Below are 22,168 nucleotides of genomic sequence, written 5' to 3'. Positions count from 1 at the left end.
GATTATTTGTGCCAAGTTATTTAAAATCTTCCATATAGTCAAAAGATTATGGAGAACATATGAACTTGACCTTGGGTGTAGCAACTCTGCAGATTGTGTCATGGTGGGGATCAATTGTGCCAAGTAATTTTAAAACCTATATTGTCAATAAGTTATAGAGCTGACATGAAAAATAGATGTTTTTGCATTGGACCTTTGTGTGTGACCCTGACCTTCAGGGTTGTAACTTGATTATTGTGCTCTGCCAATGGTGTCATAATGGTGATCATTTCTGCCAAGTTATCTAAAAACCATTGCAGCGGTTTAAATGTTATGGACAGACACAAAATGTAGACTTTCTAACATTTGACCTGTAAGTTTGACCTTGACCTTGGGGGTAGCAATTCACTTATTGCAATACATGGTCTCATAATGGTGATCACTTTTGCCAAGATATTAAAAAAAAAATCAGAGGTTTAAAAGTTATGGAGGGGACACAAAATGTAGACTTCCATAATTTGACCTTTAAGCGTGACTTTGACCTTGGGGGTAGCAACCCAATTATTGCCCTCTGCACATGTTCTTATAATGGTGAATAATTGTGCCAATTTATTTTTTTTTTAAATTTCAGCAGTTAAAAAGTTATGGAGCGGAGACGAAATGTTGACTTTTAACATTTCACCTAAATGTGTGAAACATTTCACCTAAATGTGTGACCATGACTTTTTGGGTAGCAACCCAATTATTGCGTTCTGCACATCGTTTGATACTGGTAACAATTTGTGCCAAGTTATGGAGCAGACATCAAATGTAGAATTTCTATTGTGAAATGAAGGCTTTTTAACTTTTAACCTTTAAGTGTGACCTTGACCTTGGGGGTAGCAACCCAATTTTTGCGCTCTGCACATCGTCTCATTATGGTCATCACTTGTGCCAAGTTATTTCCAAAAAAAATCAGCGGTGTAAAAGTTATGGAGTGGACACGAAAGTGTTAAGGGGGACAGACAGACGGACAGACACTGACCGATGTTCTAACAGGACAGTAATAATGTGGCTACTCTATTGTTCTCTTTATTGTTCTTTTTAGCCACACAAAAGAAAATAGCCACATAAAAGCATTGCAGAATGAATGACATCAAAGAGAAAGAACAGTTACCTATTGTCCCTCTAGGCACATCATTAATGTCCTGTGAGAGCGGAAGGACAGACGGACATACTCACAAAATGGTACTTATGTGACTTTTCCTTTGATCTTTTTGGCCATTTTTAGTCACACAAGGCTTATTTTAACGCCTCCTAGTACAAATCAGATAGCCACGTGTTTCCATGCTCTTTCTATTACCTAATCAATAACTACACAGTTCCTTAAGTCATTTGTTTTGGAAATTTATCAATTGTAATATTGTAATGAAACACCTAACACTGAAATATGCATACATATGTTAATTAATATGCCACTGTGAAAGGCATCTGAGTATCCTATGGACTCATTACAAGTTTTATTTAAGACACAGACTGCACAAGCGGTATATACACATATTCTTAAAGCAGCTATCTTCTTGATGAGTATCAATCTTTATCTATAAGTAACTTAAAGTAAAACTGGGTAGAATGTAGAATGATAGTGATTTTTTTTTAGGGGGTGTGTGGGGTGGTTTGGTGTGTAAATGGATAATGGCACACCAACATAGTGAAGGTCATATGGTGACTTTCCAGCTTTACTGGTGGAGGAGGACCTCTGAGGCGCCCCCTTGTACATTATTTCAGGCGCAAACAGTTTGAGGTAAACGACCACTCTGAGCCATGGATGCCACTCATGATGGTGATAGAAATAGTATATTATATCAAAATAGTATATTACTTCATGTAATGTAATAGTAATTTTATATTAAACCACTAATAAATGTAATAGACTGTTACATTTGAGAAGCATTACCTCATTTTCTATCTCCTCGATTTCCTCCAGGGCAATAGTAACTTGTTTTTCTGCACCATGATGACAGTCAGGGAAGTTGTCCCCTTCTTGTAACTCCAAACCTCTCGCACTATCCTCACTAGAATCTGGGGGCTCACTGGGCTCTGAGATGTCTGTACTTGTGGGTTTTTCACTCATGCCATCAACTTTTAATTTCATTCTCTAAAATTGAGAAAATATTCATTATGTAATATCACTGCAAAAATCACCATGATGTGGTAGACATTGGTGCCAAAGTTATTTTAAAATTCTTCAATGCCTGACAAAGTTACAGTCCAGTCATGAATGTTGTGCTAGTGGGGATGCACAAATAGAAAGACAAACGGATGGACAGACATACAGTGCGATTTTAATATGCCGCCCCTTTTTGTGCGCATAAAAAACAAATGCAATATACAAGAAAACATTGCACTTACAACTAAATAATTCTTTGTTGATTTTACAAAGATAACCAGATGTCAACCTGTATACAACTTAAAGAAATCTCTATAAAATGTCTCCTCTAATTCAGATACCCATCTAAATGAGACAATTTTAAATGAGACAATTCTTAATCTATACAATCTATGTCTCTCTTCTGCAAAACTCTCAATCCATTTACCAGAAAACTTTTCACAGCAGAAAATGTCTGTTTACAGTTAAAATGGTAAGAAAAATTGTCGGTACACAAGATTCACAAACATTTTGCCAAAAGTTAAATTCCTGACCAAATTGCTAAGGAGAGTGGCCCTTACTTAAGTACATTGACAATGAGAACGGCAACCCTCACCAAAGAAAATACCCTTGCTGTGTACTCTTGCTGAAAAACTGAAATGTATGTGCTGTGTATTTCAAGTGTACTCTATTAATGACCTACAAGTACTGGACATCATGTAACATAGGACATACACTTTTCAAAAGCAAATGAGATTTGCTGTGTGCTATCTGCTGTGAAAAACCAGTACACAGGATGTACACAGCAAGAACAAGTACATTACAAGTACACCAGAGAAATAGTACACACAAACGTTATGAGGAATCAGTAATTGAGACCTCAGTATGTCAATGGAAGACATAAGAAAGTTAAAAAAAGACTTAGTTGGACTATAATTAATACCTGTTATATTAGCAGGCAAACTGATCAATGAGTCAAGACAACCTTTTCACATGACCAACCTATGACTGATTCATAGAAAGAAACAGTCAATGCATCAAAAAACAATAAAATTCTTAGTCATACACTAACAGCACACAATTATCTCTAGATGCCTATGGAATATTAACTTATTCAGTGATAGACTTCTTGAATTTATAAATATTTTCTCAACCTGATCAACTTTAGAATTTTTACAGATGATTTTCCAAATTAAATTTTATTGACATCAACATCTAGCACAGTTTGCCAATCTCATTTCTAAATTTAATTATCAATATTTAATGAACACTTAAATGACAGTAATAAAACAAATGTTAAGTAAGAAAGACATTTTGACCCCTTCAGAATCCCAACTTCAAATCAGTTGCACATACCCATTGTGAGTTTGAACACCATGGTTGACTTTTAACTTTTTTACTGCAAAATCATCATTATTTGTGGAACACTAATTTTTGTGGTTTTGGGAGAAAGATCAATCCACAAATATAAGATCTAACGAAATATTATTCGTTATTTTATCTAAAATTCTATTTAAGAACTTATATATCCAAAACAGTGATTTCATCACTAAAAAAAATGACTGATTGGATTTTGGATGCAAGGAATTATAATTATGCGCATCAGAACAACAAACAGTGATGTTATCAAGCGATAAGATAAATTATTTCGATTCTAACACGACATCAACAAATAAATGCTGCTGTACCTGATATTAAACTAAATTTCACTAATTTGTTTCCATACTTATTTTCAGCGCCTCACATTTTTAGTGGTTATGTCACATGTCGAATGGTTATGTCACATATCTATTTCTTGCATGTCGGACAGGATTATCTATCGTTTACACCGGTGCTAGAAAACCCTGTTTTATACCCCCCACTAAGTCACGTGTTTAAATGACATCATTGTCACGCGCCTTTAATGAATGAATTGCGTTCATAGGATGATGTCATTTTACCATATATGAATGAAGTTGTAAGTTCATACACTACTATAAGAAACAAGAGGGCCATGATGGCCCTGAGTCGCCAACATTTGCATATATTGATTTGATTGGTCCTTTTAGGGGCCGCCAAAGCTAAAAATAGAAAAACCTTTGAACATCATTTCCTACTGAAGTAATTGATGGATGATCACCAAACTTTGTCTGTATCATTCTTAGGTTGATTTTTATCAAGTTTGCTCATAGTAAGTTGACATGTAAAGGTATTTCTATTGTTACATCAGGCCACTTCTAACAGTAATACACAACTTCATGATTTTTTTGATTTTTTTTTTGTGTAAAAAAGTGTGAGAAATATCATTTTTATAAAGACATTTCTTATCGTAATTTAAATATAGTTTAAATATAGTAAATACACAATTTCATGAATTTTGGGACATCCTTTTGATATCTTTTTTTCCAAAGATTAGTTGGGGTTTTTTTGCATTTTTTATGTAAGAAAGTTATAAAAATGGAACCTTATCTCACATTGTTTTACATGTTTTTAGATAATCTTTAACCAATTATTTTTGATCCTTTTTTTCACATATACATGAAACCTTTTTAAGTTACTATAGTTTTTTGTATTATACTGTTAAATAGTTTGTTAAAGCTACATTAAATAGAATATGAAAACATATTTTTCCTTAAAAGCCAAGCATTCTATAGTTTCGTTAACATCTTTAACAGTATTGTTGTAAATCTCATTGAAAATTGTTCATATGTTATCAATTTTAAAAGGAAAACCCCACGGTAACACTAAAGTTTGTATACGAATTTTAACATGCAAATGAAGACTTGTCTAATTAGCTCGTGTATGCGCTACGTCACAATGGTAAGATCAATTGACACCATGTAGATCACAGCCAATATGAGATATTCTTGTGCAACCAAACTTTTACCATTTTATTTTCAGGGTGCATTAGCCCTGTCGTTTACAAAAAAGTAATCATCTCTTAAAAAGCTTGAATTTGTATGAAAACATCCGTTATATATTGTGGAAATATACCGTTAAATTTGCACTCCTACTTAATTTTCTATTAATGTATGGATGATCTCATGCAAAAAGAAATTGTATTTCCGCTTTTGCCACAATGAGGTTTTAGAATTTATGGCTCATAAATATCATTTTGGTTGTCTGGACACCAAAATAAGATCGGGAGTCGACATGAAACATATTCAATTAACGAAATGTAGCTATTTCTTTTTTTTTATAAATTTATTTAATGTAACTTTAAATGAAAGGCATTAAATAAATTATGCTTTCTAGAATCATAAAAAGGAATACGAATATATAAGAACTCAACCAATTGTTATACTGCTACATTGTTTATCTTTAAACTTCTAGAAAGAGTACCTTGCTTAATTTATAGAATAATATAGTTTTTTGTTTATGCACAGTTTGTAATAAATGAATTGTTAAATGTCATTTGTGTCTAGTATGTTTATGCATTGTTTTTTTAATTACAAGAAACTTCTGATTCTTTATGCATGGTATACTTATAAAGTATATCAAAAAGATAAACATCCTGTATTGTGATACTTTTTTCATAATGTTGAAACATCTTCAGAAAAGTATAAAGTTATAAAGTATAAAATTAGTTCTATAGTAGAAGATATTTAAAGGTTTCTCTATTTTTAGCTCTGTTAACCCCTAAAAGGGGCCTATTGAAATGACATTAGCAAATTTAAGTGTGACTGTCACAAGGATGCTACAGACCAAATTTGAGGTAAATCTGCGCAGCAGTTTCAGAGGAGAAGATGATTGTTGACGCATGACAAGGGACGATGGACGCCGGAGTATCCCCCTCTGATACTAATAGCTCACCCTGAACCTCTGGTTCTGGTGAGCTAAAAAGTGCGTAATGAGAATATCAGTTTTCGTAATTTCTGTTTTGAAAATGACTGATATGTAATATGCAAGAAAAAGAATCAAACACCGGCTGTCGGTACATACGAGAATATCTAGCTCTCAGGTAACTGTTCAGCGGAAACTTGCCAGGGACTTTGGATTCTTTCATGTGAGGAAACTATCCAGCTAGCTTAAGGAACGTTGGTGGTTCTACTCAGGTGCCCGATCGTGCCTGAAATAATGCAAGGAAGGGCACCTGTCTCAACCAGTAAAGCTGGAACGTCCCCAAATGACCTATACTGTGTCAGTGTGACATAAAACCCAATTAAACAAACAAAAAAAAGAATACATTGTAATTTTGTTTGCAAAAAGCAGACAATCCACAAATTAAAAAACCAACGAAAATGACATTTTTGACAGAACCACCAAATTTCATACCCTTGAAATGAAGCGAATTCACAGTATGTGAGGGAGCTATCTGGCTGGCTTACAAAAGTCCTTGGTTCTACTAAAGTGCCAGCTTGTGGGAAGAGGCATGCAAGGTTCTTCTAAACCATGATTTAAACTGAATCACTGTCACATGACCTTGAATGCAGTATTGGTGTGACAGCAGCCCTAACAACAACCACATGGCTGCAAGTTTAAAATTATGAGGAAGTCTGAAAACTCTGAATTAAGTATTTTTTTAACTGGTTTGATCAAGAAAAAAAGAATTTTCAGAATTAGAAAAAGCCTTAACTTCAAGCAAATGTGTGATGCAACCAAGAATGAAAAACTGATGTTGATTTGTATTCTGTGGTATAAAAGAAAGGTCAATTTTTGATGTTAATAAAGAATACATTCATACTCAGATCTTATTTTATAAAGTCATTGAACATGATATCAGTAATTAACAGATAATCATTTTATGATTTTTTTTTTTTGTTTTCTGAAACATGACACTTTAATCATCAATTAACTTATACATGAGATCCACCAGTATATCATTTTTCCACAAATTGACCTATTTTAATAGCATTATTATGATCTGAAAACAAAACTCAGTCCATTCTACATGAGACAAGCTTAATTATGGAATATGAACTTGTAGTCAATCAACGAATTAAAGATCCAACGAAATTTCATTTCGTCTGCTGTTAGATTTCTTTGCATCACATTATTCACATTTTACCTTTTGGAAAAATAAACAGTCCACAAATTTAAAAACACATGTAAATGCTCTTTGTGACAAAACCACGAAATAAAATGTCACACCCACAAAATTAAGTGAATTCACAGTAGATGTGGTAGAGAATAAAGTTATAAATATTAGCATATACATATCACTTTTATCAGTAATACCAATGAAAAACACAAACATTTCACTTGGAGAAAGCAAAACTCAATTGTCCTAATACTATGAGAAGTAGGAAAATCTATTTTTAGCCTCAATGACCTTGCCATTGACCCAATCAACCCGACATCCTACCCCAGAAGAATAGGTTCATGGCAGGTAACAAAATTAAAACATGAAATATCTATGAGAGATCTCCAAGTCAATAAATACAAGTGCTGACTATGAATATAATGGATGGAAGGACCAACAAGCAACTATATAATTATGCTCTTACTAAGAATCCCAGATGCTGTACTGGCATATAAACATTTAAGAACACATTAATGTTATGTAATATTAATGTGATAAAATGACTTTACCTTTCCATGTATATAACACAACTGTAAACACCAGCTAAATCAAACTCGAATTTATTTACAAAATAACACAGAAATATTGCATCTCTCAGTGTGTAAAATACAAAGGTATATCAATTTCCTAGTAACGTAACATAAGCAATATAAATCCTTTCTTAACTTCTAATATTGCCATTAGTCATGTAATTCCTTTGTAAACCACACTTTTACTAGTCTGCAGTTGCAGACGAAATGAAAATTGATCATAATTTGTACTTTCCATGAAGCTAAATCAGACAAACACATAAAATCTGAATAGGATTATTCCACTATAGCATATGTGGTTTTCTCGAAATTTCATCCGTTGTTTTACTATAATGGGAAAGAAAGACACGTAAAAAAGTATTTCAAACGTGACCGTACTATAAAAAGTTACAGAATATTTCGTCATTTCCCCGATCAATTTATTCAATGGCTAAGATTGGAACTATCATCTCTGGACCATTTAATCAATACTTTAAATGAAAATTGATCTTGGTCTCAACTGCATGTTGCATGCAAAGATTGTGTATTGCATTATCAACATTGCAGGTACAGGATTATCTGTATAGAAGATAACCTGTTATAAACTTATGGTTATATAAAAGAATTGGTGACACTGACAGGAATATTCTGACCAGTTATAAACTTGTGGTTATATAAGAGAACAGGCGGCAATGACAGAAATATTTTCAATTTATAAACTTATGGTTATATAGGTGAAAATGACAGAAATATTTAAAAACATTTATGAACTTATGGATATATAAGAGAACTGGTGAAAATCACAGAAATATTTTCAACATTTATAAACTTATGGTTATATAAGTGAACTGGTGAAAATCACAGAAATATTTTAAACATTTATATAATTATGGTTATATAAGAGAACTGTTGACAATGACAGAATTAATTTCAACATTTATATAATTATGGTTATATAAGAGAACTGATGACAATGACAGAATTATTTTCAACATTTATAAACTTATGGTTATATAAGAGCACTGGTGAATATTACAGAATTATTTTCAACATTTATAAACTTATGGTTATATAACAGAACTGTTGACAATGACAGAATTATTTTCAACATTTTTAAACTCATGGTTATATAAGAGCACTGGTGAATATTACAGAATTATTTTCAACATTTTTAAACTCATGGTTATATAAGAGCACTGGTGAATATTACAGAATTATTTTCAACATTTATAAACTTATGGTTATATAAGAGTAGTGGTGAATATGATAGAATTATTTTCAACATTTATAAACTTATGGTTATGGTTATATAACAGAACTGGCGAAAATGATAGAAATATTTTCATTATCTATGATCATATAAGAAAACTGGTGACAAAGAGAAAAATATTTTCGTCATTTATAAACTTATGGTTATATAAGAGTATAAACTTATGGTGATATCAGAGAAATGGAGACAATGACAAAAACATTTTTATCATTTGTAAACTTATGGTTATATACAGACAAAATTATTTTCAACATTTATAAACTTATGGTTACATAAGAGCACTGGTGAAAATAGCAGAAATATTTTGAACATTTATAAACTGATGGTTACATAAGAGCACTAGTGAAAATGACAGAAATATTTTCAACATTTATAAACCTATGGTAATTATATAAGAGAACTAATGAAAATGACAGAAACATTTATAAACTTATGGATATATAGGAGAAAGAGTGAAAATGATAAAAACATTTTAAACATTTATAAATTTATGGTTATATAACAGAACTGGTGAAAATAACAGAAATAATTTCAACATTTATAAACTTATGGTTATATAAGAGAACTGGTGACAATGATAGAAATTTTTTCATTATCTATGATTATATAAGAAAACTGGTAAAAATGAGAAAAATATTTTCGTCAATTATAAACTTATGGTTATATAAGAGTATAAACTTATGGTTATATAAGAGAAATGGAGACAATGACAAAAATATTTCTATCATTTGTAAACTTATGGTTATATAAGTGAACACACACAGACAAAATTATTTTCAACATTAATAAACTTTTGGTTATATAACTAGTGAAAAATGAAATAAATATTTTCAACATTTATAAAAGGAAATCTTGTTTGTTTCCTGTCTTCAAAATAATGTTCAGGTTTGATAGCAAGTTTTCAAGCTTTACAAGTAAAAGGTACACGTAGAATCTGATGGACACAAAGTCAAAAACTTTTGGTGTAAAATATGGGGCATAACACCTAAACATGCACTGTATTAGGCAACAGAACTGGTGTTCTTTATTTTGAATTATTATAGTTATCATAATAAACAGCTTGTTATTATACAATCTAAAACAAATATAAACTCATAAATTTGATATATTGTCTAGCATATCTCTGTTAATGAATGGTCATAAAATCAGTATAAGCAAGGACTTATTTTTCCTTTAAAAATCATGAAGTTCTATAGCATATGACTGTAAAATAACTGCATTGATGTATTTCTTTGAAAATTTTTGAAGTTGGCATAAAATAATTCCATAATGGCTTTTAAAGTTTAGACCTTTTAACTCACCAATGGGAATCTACAGAAACACACTTTCATTATCCAACAACCTTCGTTATCTTTGATATTTATGAAGCTTAAAATCTGCATTTCTCTTTTATTGCTTTAGTTTATCACCATTGACGTAAAATCAATTCAAGTTAATTTTCTAACATTTCCCTTTCAGGTCGATGTCATTAGGAAATTCTTCTAAAGAATATCTAACTTCTTTTTAAGTATGACATTTTCATGACAAAATAATAGCTCCCCACAGCTTTTACAGTAAAACATTTCAATTGGTTGTTCAATAAATTCCTCTGTCTTAAACATTACATTTATTGTATTGTCTTACAAATAATGTTTACATGATGACAAAAATACTTATCTGGAATAAATATGGCTTTCTAACATTAAAGATCACTTTTAATTGTAAACTATCAGTTCCATGTAATGCAAATAATTTAAATTATGATTTTTCATTTCAAATGCAAATATTCATTGTTTTGCATTTGTAAGTTTATCTTATAATGCCAGTAACCTTTTTAGGGACATACTCATTGCACACTTAAGTCACATCAAATGGCTGCTTCTTGAGTATTTTATCAGTGTGGATAAACTTCTGATGTCTTAATACTGGTAGCAACCTCCCTTTTAGGACACATTAACTTTTATTATTTAAAATATACCTTGCCAAATTATACCTTAAATAAACATATTCCTGCTACTTATATTATGAGGTTATTACACACTGTTGAGTACAATACTGAATTCTATTGGATGAGAACACTAGCACATAGCCAATTAAGTCTGATATACAATTTGCGGCTGTGTACAATTAAGTCTAATAGAAATAGTATTGCCCTCAACAACATATAATGACCTCTTTATTTCACATCACCATTTCTTGACATATATCAAAACTTTGTTACTTCAACTATTTACATTAATAACTTGATATATTAATAACTTGATATGAATTTTTGACCTCTGAAAATTTAAAACAAGGCAAGAAAGAGCACCATGAGTGATATAAATATTTTTGACTCTGAAAATAAAAACAAGGCTATATGGGGTACAATATGCACTTGATATAGATATTTTGGCTACTGAAAATTAAAACAATGTTATACAATGTACGATATGCATTTGATATGGAGTATTTGGATTGAGGCAATAATAATAAGTTTGGATCCTTAGTTAATAATGATTTCTATTGGAACATTTCATAGTTCAAACTGATTATATTTCATAATATGTTAAAGGAAAACTTAAATCATCAGGCCTTAAAAAATACAATATTCAGGATGACCATTTCAACAGACACTGATTTTAGCACACAACTAAATCATAGTGGCGTATAAAAGTCAAGACAACTTAACAAAATGCTCATTTACACAGGCTGAATGTTATTCATTTTCAGTACATTTTACATGAAACGTTGTTAACAAACTCTGACAAAGGTAGGAAGCAAACACGTCAAACGTTGCTGTTTAAGCCAGATATTTTGGCAAGAGGATATTTATTTTTGCCTTGAACTCCTCTGAAGTCCAAAAGCCTATAAACATCAAATTTGAATCTCTTACATATATGAGACACACCTTAGAATTAAATAAACAAGTCATGAGACCAGATTAAATTCATTTGCTCATGTAAACCAGCTCAAAACCTTTGAACTATCTCTACAAGAGCACATGATAGACATATTGATGGTTGACGGCAAAAACTGTTGTAAGTCCTTCTTTACATCATATAAGTTACTGCAGTTTTGTGGTAAACCTTCCATATATCACACAAACACCTTCTCTAATTGCAGGCAACTAATGGTTCAATTACAAACCAACATATCACCTGTAAAAGGTAATTCTAACTATTTCACCTACCTTGACAATAGAACATGTCCATCACTGTTTCATTCTCTCACCTTCTGGTCACGATAGTTTATTGAAATTACCTGAAAAACAAAACAGTATTTCTTATAATGGTATATTAAAGGCCCATTAAGCCTCAGAAATCATTTTTTAAAAGCCTTTTTTAATTTTGCTGTCCCTTTATATAGTGTCTAATAAGTTACTCATTGACCATAAAACTAAGCCATCTTTTGGTTATTTTGCGTTTTGTCAATTAAAGTACAGTTATAGAGATTTAGTATATTTTCTATGGAGGTCAAAGTACGACTTTGTTTGTGCAATTTTTATCACAAATTATTTCACATTTAACACTGTTTTCTTTAGGTGATGAGCATCTCATAATTTATAATGTTCTAAATCTCTTATTACAACATTACAAAACAAATTTTTGCTCTTTCTACAGTAAGAAATATTAATAATTTCTGAGGCATAATGGGCCTTTAAACATAACTAGATGGCATAACTCTTTAGTCACTGGTGACAATTTACTCTTACCCTGTGAATGTACCCATGTGACCAGTGCAGACCAAGATCAAACAGCACGGATATTAATTCTACTGGTCATGATCTGGCCTCAAGGTAATAAAACTTTTTTTCTGAGTTTTGACTCAAATCTCATAATTTTCATTGGTCAGTGTACATTCTCTGGGATTTTCTGACCAATCAAATCACTGAGATCTGAGTTTGAGCTTAGACAATTTCTTTATAATCTTGAACCCTGAGTCACCATTTTAACTGTCAAATTTTTTTTTGAAATATATAGTCAATTTAGTATACTGTAATGTTACTCTAAATAATCAAAGAAAACTTCCAGAAATGAACTGGTTTTGCACTGAACATCATATTGAACTAAAGAATCTATCTATTGTTAATAGAATGCATTAATTTTCTCTGGAACTCTAAGATATAAAAGACCTCATTAAAGTAACTGCTATTACATTGTCACTTAACAATTGAAAAGTTCACCAAGTAAATAACAATGGGTGTCTTAATTTTAGCTAAGCTTGTATCAGAAACACTGCATGGATGGGGCACTGGATTCACATTTAGCTTAATGAGTCTTATAATACAGTAATATATGACTTATTACCCCACAAAACTAAACAAGTAACTAACAAAATTCAAAATTATGACAATGGATGGTGCATTTTCTCCCATTTTTATCCTGATTTTTGAAGAAAGAACTGCTTTGCATGTATAAAAAGTACATGTTGTTTGTAAGCACTCAGAGAACTGCAGCACTCAGTAGCAAATAAACATCAATTTCATCCTTTATGTTGTAATTGTTTTGTCTAAAATAAAACATCACAGCAAGTGACATGTCTAGTAATTTCTTATGCCATAAATATCATTTAACTGGATACAACCAGATTTCTCTTGACACTTATTGTCTGCCTGAACTTTTAAAGAGATTATCTATAGAAATAAACAGCCAGTGACTGGCAGTCAGTGACCTTTCCCTGGGCTGTCCTTGAAATTTAACAACACCTTTCCAAGAAACACATGCTCCACTTTTCTCAGAACTGAATTGCAAAAAATCAAAGCAAAATTAAAGCTGCATATCTCCAGATAAGCCAAAATATTTCCAGGGTTTCAAACTTGAGAAAAAGGTACACTGAGATTTTAAGAAAAGTAAAATGATTCATGATAAAAGTAATAATTTCAATACTATGCTTTATTTATGACCTATTTTGCAGTATTTTTCACTTTATCTCTACTGCATTACTAACACAGTAAGTCAGTAAGTTTTGCATATTTTGGCCTCTTGCTGTAAATTCAATTGTGCTGTTTGCAAAGCAAAAATTTTATGTTCATTGTTCATTTCATAAAATTTTATTTTTAATACATTTTCAAACTTTTCATGAAAATAAGCATGACTCTGGGGATATGCTGCTATAAAAGAAGAGATTGGCAGACTTACCTGCCCTTGATACCAAACATTTATTTCAAGATTTTAGTGATTATCTTTTGGGAGTAAAAAAATATATGTATGCAAGCAAGGTTATCTGCCCCTAAAACATGCACTCCAATTTGAACAGTGAACAAGCTTTCCAAGCTAAACTTTTGATAGTTTTTGAGAGAGATACAAAATAAAAACGTTAACCAAGAAATTCTGCATCTTATCAAATATACATGTATATTTAAACCAAGAAATGCTAACTAAAAAGGGGGCATAACTGAGCAGAAATTCAATTTATAAAGTACCTCCCCTTTTGAAATGTGTTCAAATTTAGATACTGAAAAAGATGCACTACAGTTATTTCCACTCGATTGGTTTGTAAATGTGCAATATCATCTCTTATCCTGTTGGTGGCATGCCACCACTGCGGACCAGGATAAACCAGGATATCCCAGTGCCATCTGATCATGGTCTGATATGTTCACTCTTCAGTCTATCAGTACATGCTTTGAAATTTTCCACAAAAATTATAAACGGATTTATGATTATCCAGACTGAATAATGGACAAGTTAATTTAAGCCATTGAGCATGGTAAAAAGCAACTTTTTTATTATTATTGAGATACATTTGGCACCAACAGACCTCAGGTGCACCTCAGTGCATTACTTCAGCACAAACTGGCAACGGAATAGAACCACCATTTTACTTTTCCAAACTATAGCTGGATTATATAAGCTTCCTTACATGAAGAATTTAAAGTCTGGGTGTTTGATTTAAACCCACAGCAGTCAGGGTTAAATGGTTTGAAGTCAACAACCTTAAACAGTCAGCAGCAATTATTTTGATAGAGAAATTATTTATACTTTTGAGAGAAAATTTTTTACATATATTTATTAATAAAGTCCATTTGAACTGTTTAGAGATTCAAGCTTCTTTTTTGAAAATATAGGTGAAATTAAAAATTAGATAATAATAAAAGAGAATTATGACAGTTTATTGTTTGGCTTCACACCCTTTAAATGACACATTACAATTTACAATTGTATGTACATTTACTTCAAGCACAATTTGTTTCCTTACATCATTTATCACCATTCAACCTTTAATCATTGTCTGCAGGCCCACTCCTATATCTTCAGGTCTATTTGAATTGTCTACATCTATGTCTACGTATATGTCTACCTATATGTCTACATCCTCCTATTTTAGAACAATCAGACATTGCCAGTATCAATCATTTTTGACATGTTTTGTACTCCTGTTCAAATCACTGTATGCATTTCTCATAAATATCTTATCTAAAGCTACTAAAATTACATTATCAGATATATGAAACATGGAAGTATATGCTATTAAAATACAGTAAAATTTCTCTTGAAAGTGGATTAAAATATTCAGGTTATAAATATTACTTGCCCTTTAACATATTATACACACTTTTTCTGTTATGCCCAAAATGCTCACCTATGATCAACTGTTATGTAACAGTATAGTGCTATGTCAAAATATAGAACTGTTCACCTAATTTGGGGAAATATGTGTAAGCTGCCAGGAAGCTCAGTCCGTAAAGCCAAGATACAGTATTCAGAGGGTCTGGCTTCAAGTCCCAGTCTGGCATCACAGGAATGTTACAGTTTCCACAAAGTAGACTTTTCTTGTTAAGTCTATTCTAAGATCATGGGACCTACTTATGCATCAGTCTGAAACCAATTATATAACTATTAAACGACCACTTAAGGATTATCCCAGTAAATAAATGTAGTCAATTAAGATATACCATGTTGTAAAAGAGAACATGTTGATTTTATAAATTGTGGATTACTATACACAACAGACAACTGACATCAAGCCATCACAAAAGCTCACCTGGCTGTGCACTTAATACTAAGGTGAGCTGAAAAAAAAGTCTTAAAGATTTTGGAATAAAAGTTAACAAATAAAAATAGGTACCTCCAAGCCTTAACTATAACACAATAATGATGAGGGTGATTTAGTACTACATACATGACATAATCTCTTATAACAGGAGAAGCAAATGTAAAATAAAATTCGAAAAACACCTGCAAAGCTGCTTTTATCTTACATATAACATTTTACAACAGCAAATTACACCCTTGTGCATTCTAAAATTTACGGCCATAGATTAAAGTGGCCTTCAGTTTTTCTAAAGATTATACAATTATGTACATTGCTTTTAAATAATTGGCAAATCAAAAGAATTAAGGTGGAAAATGAAATTTGCGGACAATAAAGTACATGAAGTTGATGGATAAGGAAACCCCTTGATACCTCTACCCTACAGATCGATGCCTTGGTGCGAAAGGGTTGTAACTCATAATTTCACCGAAAATGGTTTTATGGTGTTTTTCAATGTAGGAGCAATATACACACATGTTGTAAAAATATTAAACTTCAAAGCTAAAATTAAACTACCAAAAAAGTATATTTATCCAAAGGTTGTAACTCAAACAGACATATTTTGTTGGTGCGAAACGGTTGTAACTTAAGTTACAACCGTTTCGCACCAACATTTTGATAATATTTTAAATAAAACCTAGTGCAAAACAGTTGTATCTCAATATCTTATATCATATTCTGTGAAATATTTAGTGGATTATTTCTTTAAAACTAATTGACAAGTTTATAAAACAGTCTCAGCTTCTGATTCCTTGTTATTTACATAACTGTTAAGCTTTCATTCAGACATAATACAAGAATTTGAATAACTTACACATATTTCAAACATAAATCAATTCTGATGCTTGAAAAAGAAACAATATCATAGTACATTGCTTTATTTGACTAACAGTACTATTATTGGGTTTTTTTTCTCAACATAAAAATTGTTATTGGTATAATGTTGCATTGTTTGCAAAATAGCATGAAAAAGTAATGGACCTATTTTGGTTTTACGAAAATGAAATTACTGTAACTCAAAATAAATTTATAATAAACAATTGTCATACAATATTTTATGATTGTATCATAGTTTGGAGACTTTTAAAAACATGTCCAGAGTTAAATTGCATACCAATACATGCACAGTGCTTTAACTCACTGTCTGTCTGGAGCTTGCTTGTTAACTGGTTCATTTTTTCTGGTTTTTACATATTGTGACGACAGGGAAAGAGACAGGGAAGGAGATAACAGTAGAAAATAGAGAAAAACAGAATCCCTAAAGAAAGTCCAACACAACAAAATTGAAAATGTTGCAGGCTCGGTTTGATTGAGCCTGTTCATGGACGGTACTGGAAAGTGCAAGTTACTGTCCACGCCCCCTAGCACCGGCTTATATTAATATAGAAAAGTCATATTCAGATGCTTAAACATTTTTTCTTGGATGACTGGGAATGTGTTTTCATTTTTGCCTAAGATACAAAAGAGAAAGAACATCAAAACAATCGGCAATCTGATTTATACTCTCATACAAATCTGACAGCTTTGTGTTTCGATGCTTTTTTAATTACTAAATGTTTAAAATAACTTAAAGAAATTATACGATTATTACTCAATTCTTGATTTTGGTTTTAAACTTACATGAATACTTCTTTCACTTACATGTTAAATACTATTGGAATATTTTCATGTCTTGTCAAAGACAAATTGCATAAATATTGTATCACAAATATCTGCTGATTGGACAAAAGAAAAAGACATAAAGACTTTCTGTCAACAGTATGATGTATGGTTAAATTACACAGATAAACAGGCTACATGTAGGTCTAGCTTAAAGCTACATTAAATAAATATTTTAAAAATATTTTGTCGTCGGCCTAAAAATCAAGCATTCTACAGTTTTATTAACATGTTTAACAGTATTGTTGTAAATCTCATCAAATATTGTTCATAAATTAGGATTTTAAACAGAAAACCCCACGGTAACACTAAAGTTCGTATACGAATTTTAACATGCAAAAGGTGGCGCGATAGCTCAGTTGGTTAGACCACTGACTGTCACTCCTGAGGTTCCGGGTTCGATCCTGGGTAACACCCTTGGGATTTTTCAGAAACACTTTCAGTGTTTCCCACCTAACTAGAGGTTAACTGGTACGAAACCCAGGTAATCCTCGCATGTATCAGTGCTATACACTGGGCATGTAAAAGAACCAAGGAATCTATTCAATAAGAGCTAGGGACTGGTTCCCGGATTTCCTTGTATCTCATAGCTGTCTCTAGTGTCTGCTGAGGTAAGGACCCTACTGGAAATAAGTGCTTGCACTTTCGTAGGTTATCCTTGACCGCCCGGTCTAAAGAAAATCAATCAATCAATCAATCAATGAAGCCTATTATGAGTTTGTGTATGTGCCACGTCACAGTTTAAATTAGGACTACTACTTATAGTCATGTTTGTTGATTCAATATTCATGTACGGATGATCCGAAGGCGGAGTTTCTCATGCAATAATAAATTGTACTTCCCATTTCGCCACAATGAGGTTACCCTTTTTTATGCCTTTAAAACTCATTTTAGTTGTCTGGAAACTAAAATAATACCTGGTATCGATATGAAACCCAATTTAATAATGAAATGTCGCTACTTAGATTTTTATGAAATTTATTAAATGTAGCTTTAATACAAGTTACATAGGTCTATTATTTAAGAAATAATGTATCACAAACTGTGATTTTATCGCTTAATAAAATCACTGTTTGGAGTCGGATGTGTGGAATAACGAGGGCGTAGCCCAAGTGATATAATGATGCACATTCAACAAACAGTGATTTTATCAAGTGATTCCAAGTGATTTGCATATATATTATTTTGATTCTAACACGACATCAACAAATAAAATTTTAATGCTGCCGTACCTTATATTTATCTAAATTGCGCTTGATTTGTTTTCATACTCATTTTCAGCACGTCACATTTTTAGTGGCTACTTTGCGTGTATAATGACTACGTCACATGCCTTAATATAGAATGTCAAACACTGATTTTATTGCATAATAACGCACACTTTCGGTTCTGCTATGTTCAGTAGGGAAAAATGCGGGTCATGTATTAAGTAAAATATGCTATTGACCCTTTGTTTTCTGTAAGATAAAAGTAAATTATCAGATATATTCTATCTGCTATTTAAAATAATTCATAAAGATATTAATCACTTCCTCAGCTGTATGTGCGTTTGTGTGCACACCTGTGAATTTTATTGGGGTCACAGGGGATTGCATTTTGTAATTGTTATTATTTGCAGGCCTTATTTTTTTCTCATTTAATTACTGACTGATTCAGGCTGGACTGACTTATATAATTATCAACAATGAAATTTGGGACTGTAAAGAGTTGTAAGAATAGCATGAGCTTAGAAGCTTAGAACATCTATAATATTTATCATCTTTCTCATACTTTTGGCTTAATAGCAAAAGAAGATCCCAGGACCTGGATAATGCTTAAATATATAGAATTTATACACAAAAAGCACATCTAGGCATTATCTAAGTTTTCAAATTAAGAAAAGCCTATGTATAGAATAGATGGAAAATAAAATAAGAGTTAAATTCTCATTTTCAAAAGGCTTATATTAAGAAAAATAAATGTGTCTTAGATGGTTTTGTCATTATAAATGTAAGTTCACATTTTGAATTGCGAACAATTTACCTTTGATTCTTGCAAAAACATACATGTTAATGCATATTTGGTACTTATCATGGGTTTGACAATCTGAAACTGAGTGTCACATAGAAAAAATATTATAAATAAAGTGAATTTCTTTAAAAAAAATCATTTGACTGAAATTGTATTTTAAAAACATATAATTTGAAGGTTTTTCACTGAAATATCCAGGCAATATGTTAAATTAGTTCATACTTAACACAACTAAGCTTGGATCTGTCCATTTGACCTATTACATTTATCAGAATTTAAAGCAAAAATTTAGTTACAACCCTTTCGCACCAAATCATTTTTGAAATTTTTGATTTTTTTGGTGCGAAAGGGTTGTAACTGAAACTTTATCAATTATTTCTTTATGCTGACAAAATAAAATAACCTTTCCAATCAATTATATATCAGTAATTGAAATAAAGCAAAAAAGCAAAATTAAAGAAGAATATATTAGAATGTAAAAGAATAAATAAGTTTTTGGTCTCTCCTGAATAATTTCAAAATATTGAGTTACAACCCTTTCGCACCAAGGCATCGAGATCAGCTCTCTAGTAAAATGGAGATTCATTTGGATCAGATCTTCTATTTTTAGAAACAAATGTCACTGATGTGTTATAAATGGCTCTTGGGACACTGTTATAAAGATTTAGGCTTATTATAATTAACAGTGATATAATGCACTTTTCCCCAAGATAAAATTACTGAAATACTTAAAATGAAACAACACAAAATTGTTTTTGTTTTTTCCAACAGAAAATAAAAGCACAAGGCTGCTTTAAAGCTGCATGCCTCCAGATGAGCTAAAATATTCAAGAATATCAAAATTGAGAAAACTGTACTGGGATCTAAAGAAAAGTAAAAATATTCTAGATAAAAGCAATAATTTCCATGTTATTTGCAAAAAATAATCAATTTTGCAGTATTTTTCACCATATTTCTACTGGGTTATTAGTGCAGTTGAAGGGCTAATTTTGCATATTTTGACCACTTTTTGGTCATTTACACGGGTTGTTAGTGCCATTTGCAATGTGTAAATTATTTTCTTAGTTTCCTTCAAAATATTTTTGCTTTTCAATACATTTTCAAAATTTTTATGAAAATAAGCAAAAATCTGGAGGCGTGCTGCTTTAAACACTGATATGTTGAATCATAATTTTGGGTGGCTTTTCATTGCCTTTGCAATATCATGTATTTATCATTTTTTTGCTTCAAAGATTCTTTCATAATGAAGTCTTGCTCACTTATATCTTTTAGATTTTTAATTTTCTTATGTATTCGATCTTCTTTTATCAGCTGTTATCTTAATGCCCCAATAAGCCTCCTCCACTGATATGCTTTTATTTTTATTCTTTAAAAACTTTTAATTTTTGTTATATTGTTACAGTTTCCAAAAACTTGCTCATTGGTCATATTGATGAACTTTTTTTTGCTTCTTTTATTCTTTAGCAATTGGTGTATTCATAGTGATTTAGTATTTTCTATGAAAAGTCAAAATACTACATGTACTTTGTTTATATTTTGCTACTTTAACAACTCATAACTGCACATTCAAAACTTATTACTTCAGCTGTTTAACATCTAACATGTTCTTAACCCTGGTTACCCATTATTAAAACATTATTAATCACTTGTTTGACCTTTTTAAAGAATTTTAAAAAAATTGATTTCTGAGGATAATGTGCCTTTAAAATCTAAACAATCCTACTTTATCAAATCAGCTACTAAGTTAAGAGATAAAAATTTTCTCTCACTATATACATTTAATATTATAGATATTTAATAAATAATAACAAAATTTATCACATAAACCACGGCACCGGAGTGTAATAAAGCCGTTTACTAAAACTGATATCACACTAGCGTAAATAATAATTCAATATGATGTCATCTGCATAATAAACAAACATGGCGCAAAAGCGCGCTACACTAGCGCGTTAGCGTTACACATGTCAATAAAAAAATTTGACAATTTCTTCGAAATGTTCTTATTTTGAATATGTGACAAATAGAATATTATTTTTGTGAAAATTCAACACATGAACTAAATTAATTGAGCTTGTTAAATATAACAATTTTATGCATAATTTGATTTTATTATACTTGTTCGATAAATTTAGTATTAAATCTACACTCATTCAATATCCTTTATGTACCTTATTTCTCCATTATATCCAACTTAATACATTATAATTTTACACAAGAGTTGATAATTTCCTCATACAAGTGAATGTTAATAACACTGATTACCACATATGAGCTTTCATTTTTTTTTTAAAATATCATCTCTCAGTTAAAATTGTCATAGCTAGCAAAGAAAATCTTATTTATTATAAGAACCACTAACTTTTAGCTGATTACAGTATATCTCCAATAGGAACTATGATTACATATCGAAGCCGTTTCCTCTCCATTAGATTCAGAACTGCTGTTAGAGTGAGGTAATTGATCATTAAACTCTCACACAGAACTCACTATGAGAGATTAGGACAGTCTTGTAAGTCTACAGAGACGTGTGTCTGTCATATTGTCATAAAGATTACATTAATACAGTCTGATATACTGAATTTTTATTATTATTATATTTAGCTTTAACCTCT

At 31.2% G+C, this 22,168-nt stretch overlaps 1 protein-coding gene across 1 annotated transcript in view; it reads right to left on the bottom strand.

The window, feature by feature from the left end:
* Window positions 1-21,957, bottom strand: part of LOC132723372 (uncharacterized) — a 106,203-nt gene extending 84,246 nt beyond the window's left edge. The window contains exons 1-3 of the mRNA XM_060708076.1: window positions 21,725-21,957; window positions 12,040-12,110; window positions 1,916-2,116 (exon numbers count right to left, since the gene is read on the bottom strand). Coding sequence (XP_060564059.1) covers window positions 1,916-2,113 — 198 coding nt within the window. The 5' untranslated portion in view covers window positions 2,114-2,116; window positions 12,040-12,110; window positions 21,725-21,957. The remainder of the gene's footprint in view (window positions 1-1,915; window positions 2,117-12,039; window positions 12,111-21,724) is intronic.
* Window positions 21,958-22,168: the final 211 nt, after the last annotated feature.

The sequence above is a fragment of the Ruditapes philippinarum genome, unplaced genomic scaffold (assembly GCF_026571515.1).
Source record: "Ruditapes philippinarum isolate M1 unplaced genomic scaffold, ASM2657151v2 ctg2367_1_1_1_1, whole genome shotgun sequence".
Classification (NCBI taxonomy): Eukaryota; Metazoa; Mollusca; class Bivalvia; order Venerida; family Veneridae; genus Ruditapes; species Ruditapes philippinarum.
This window is presented reverse-complemented; position numbering and strand designations above follow the sequence as displayed.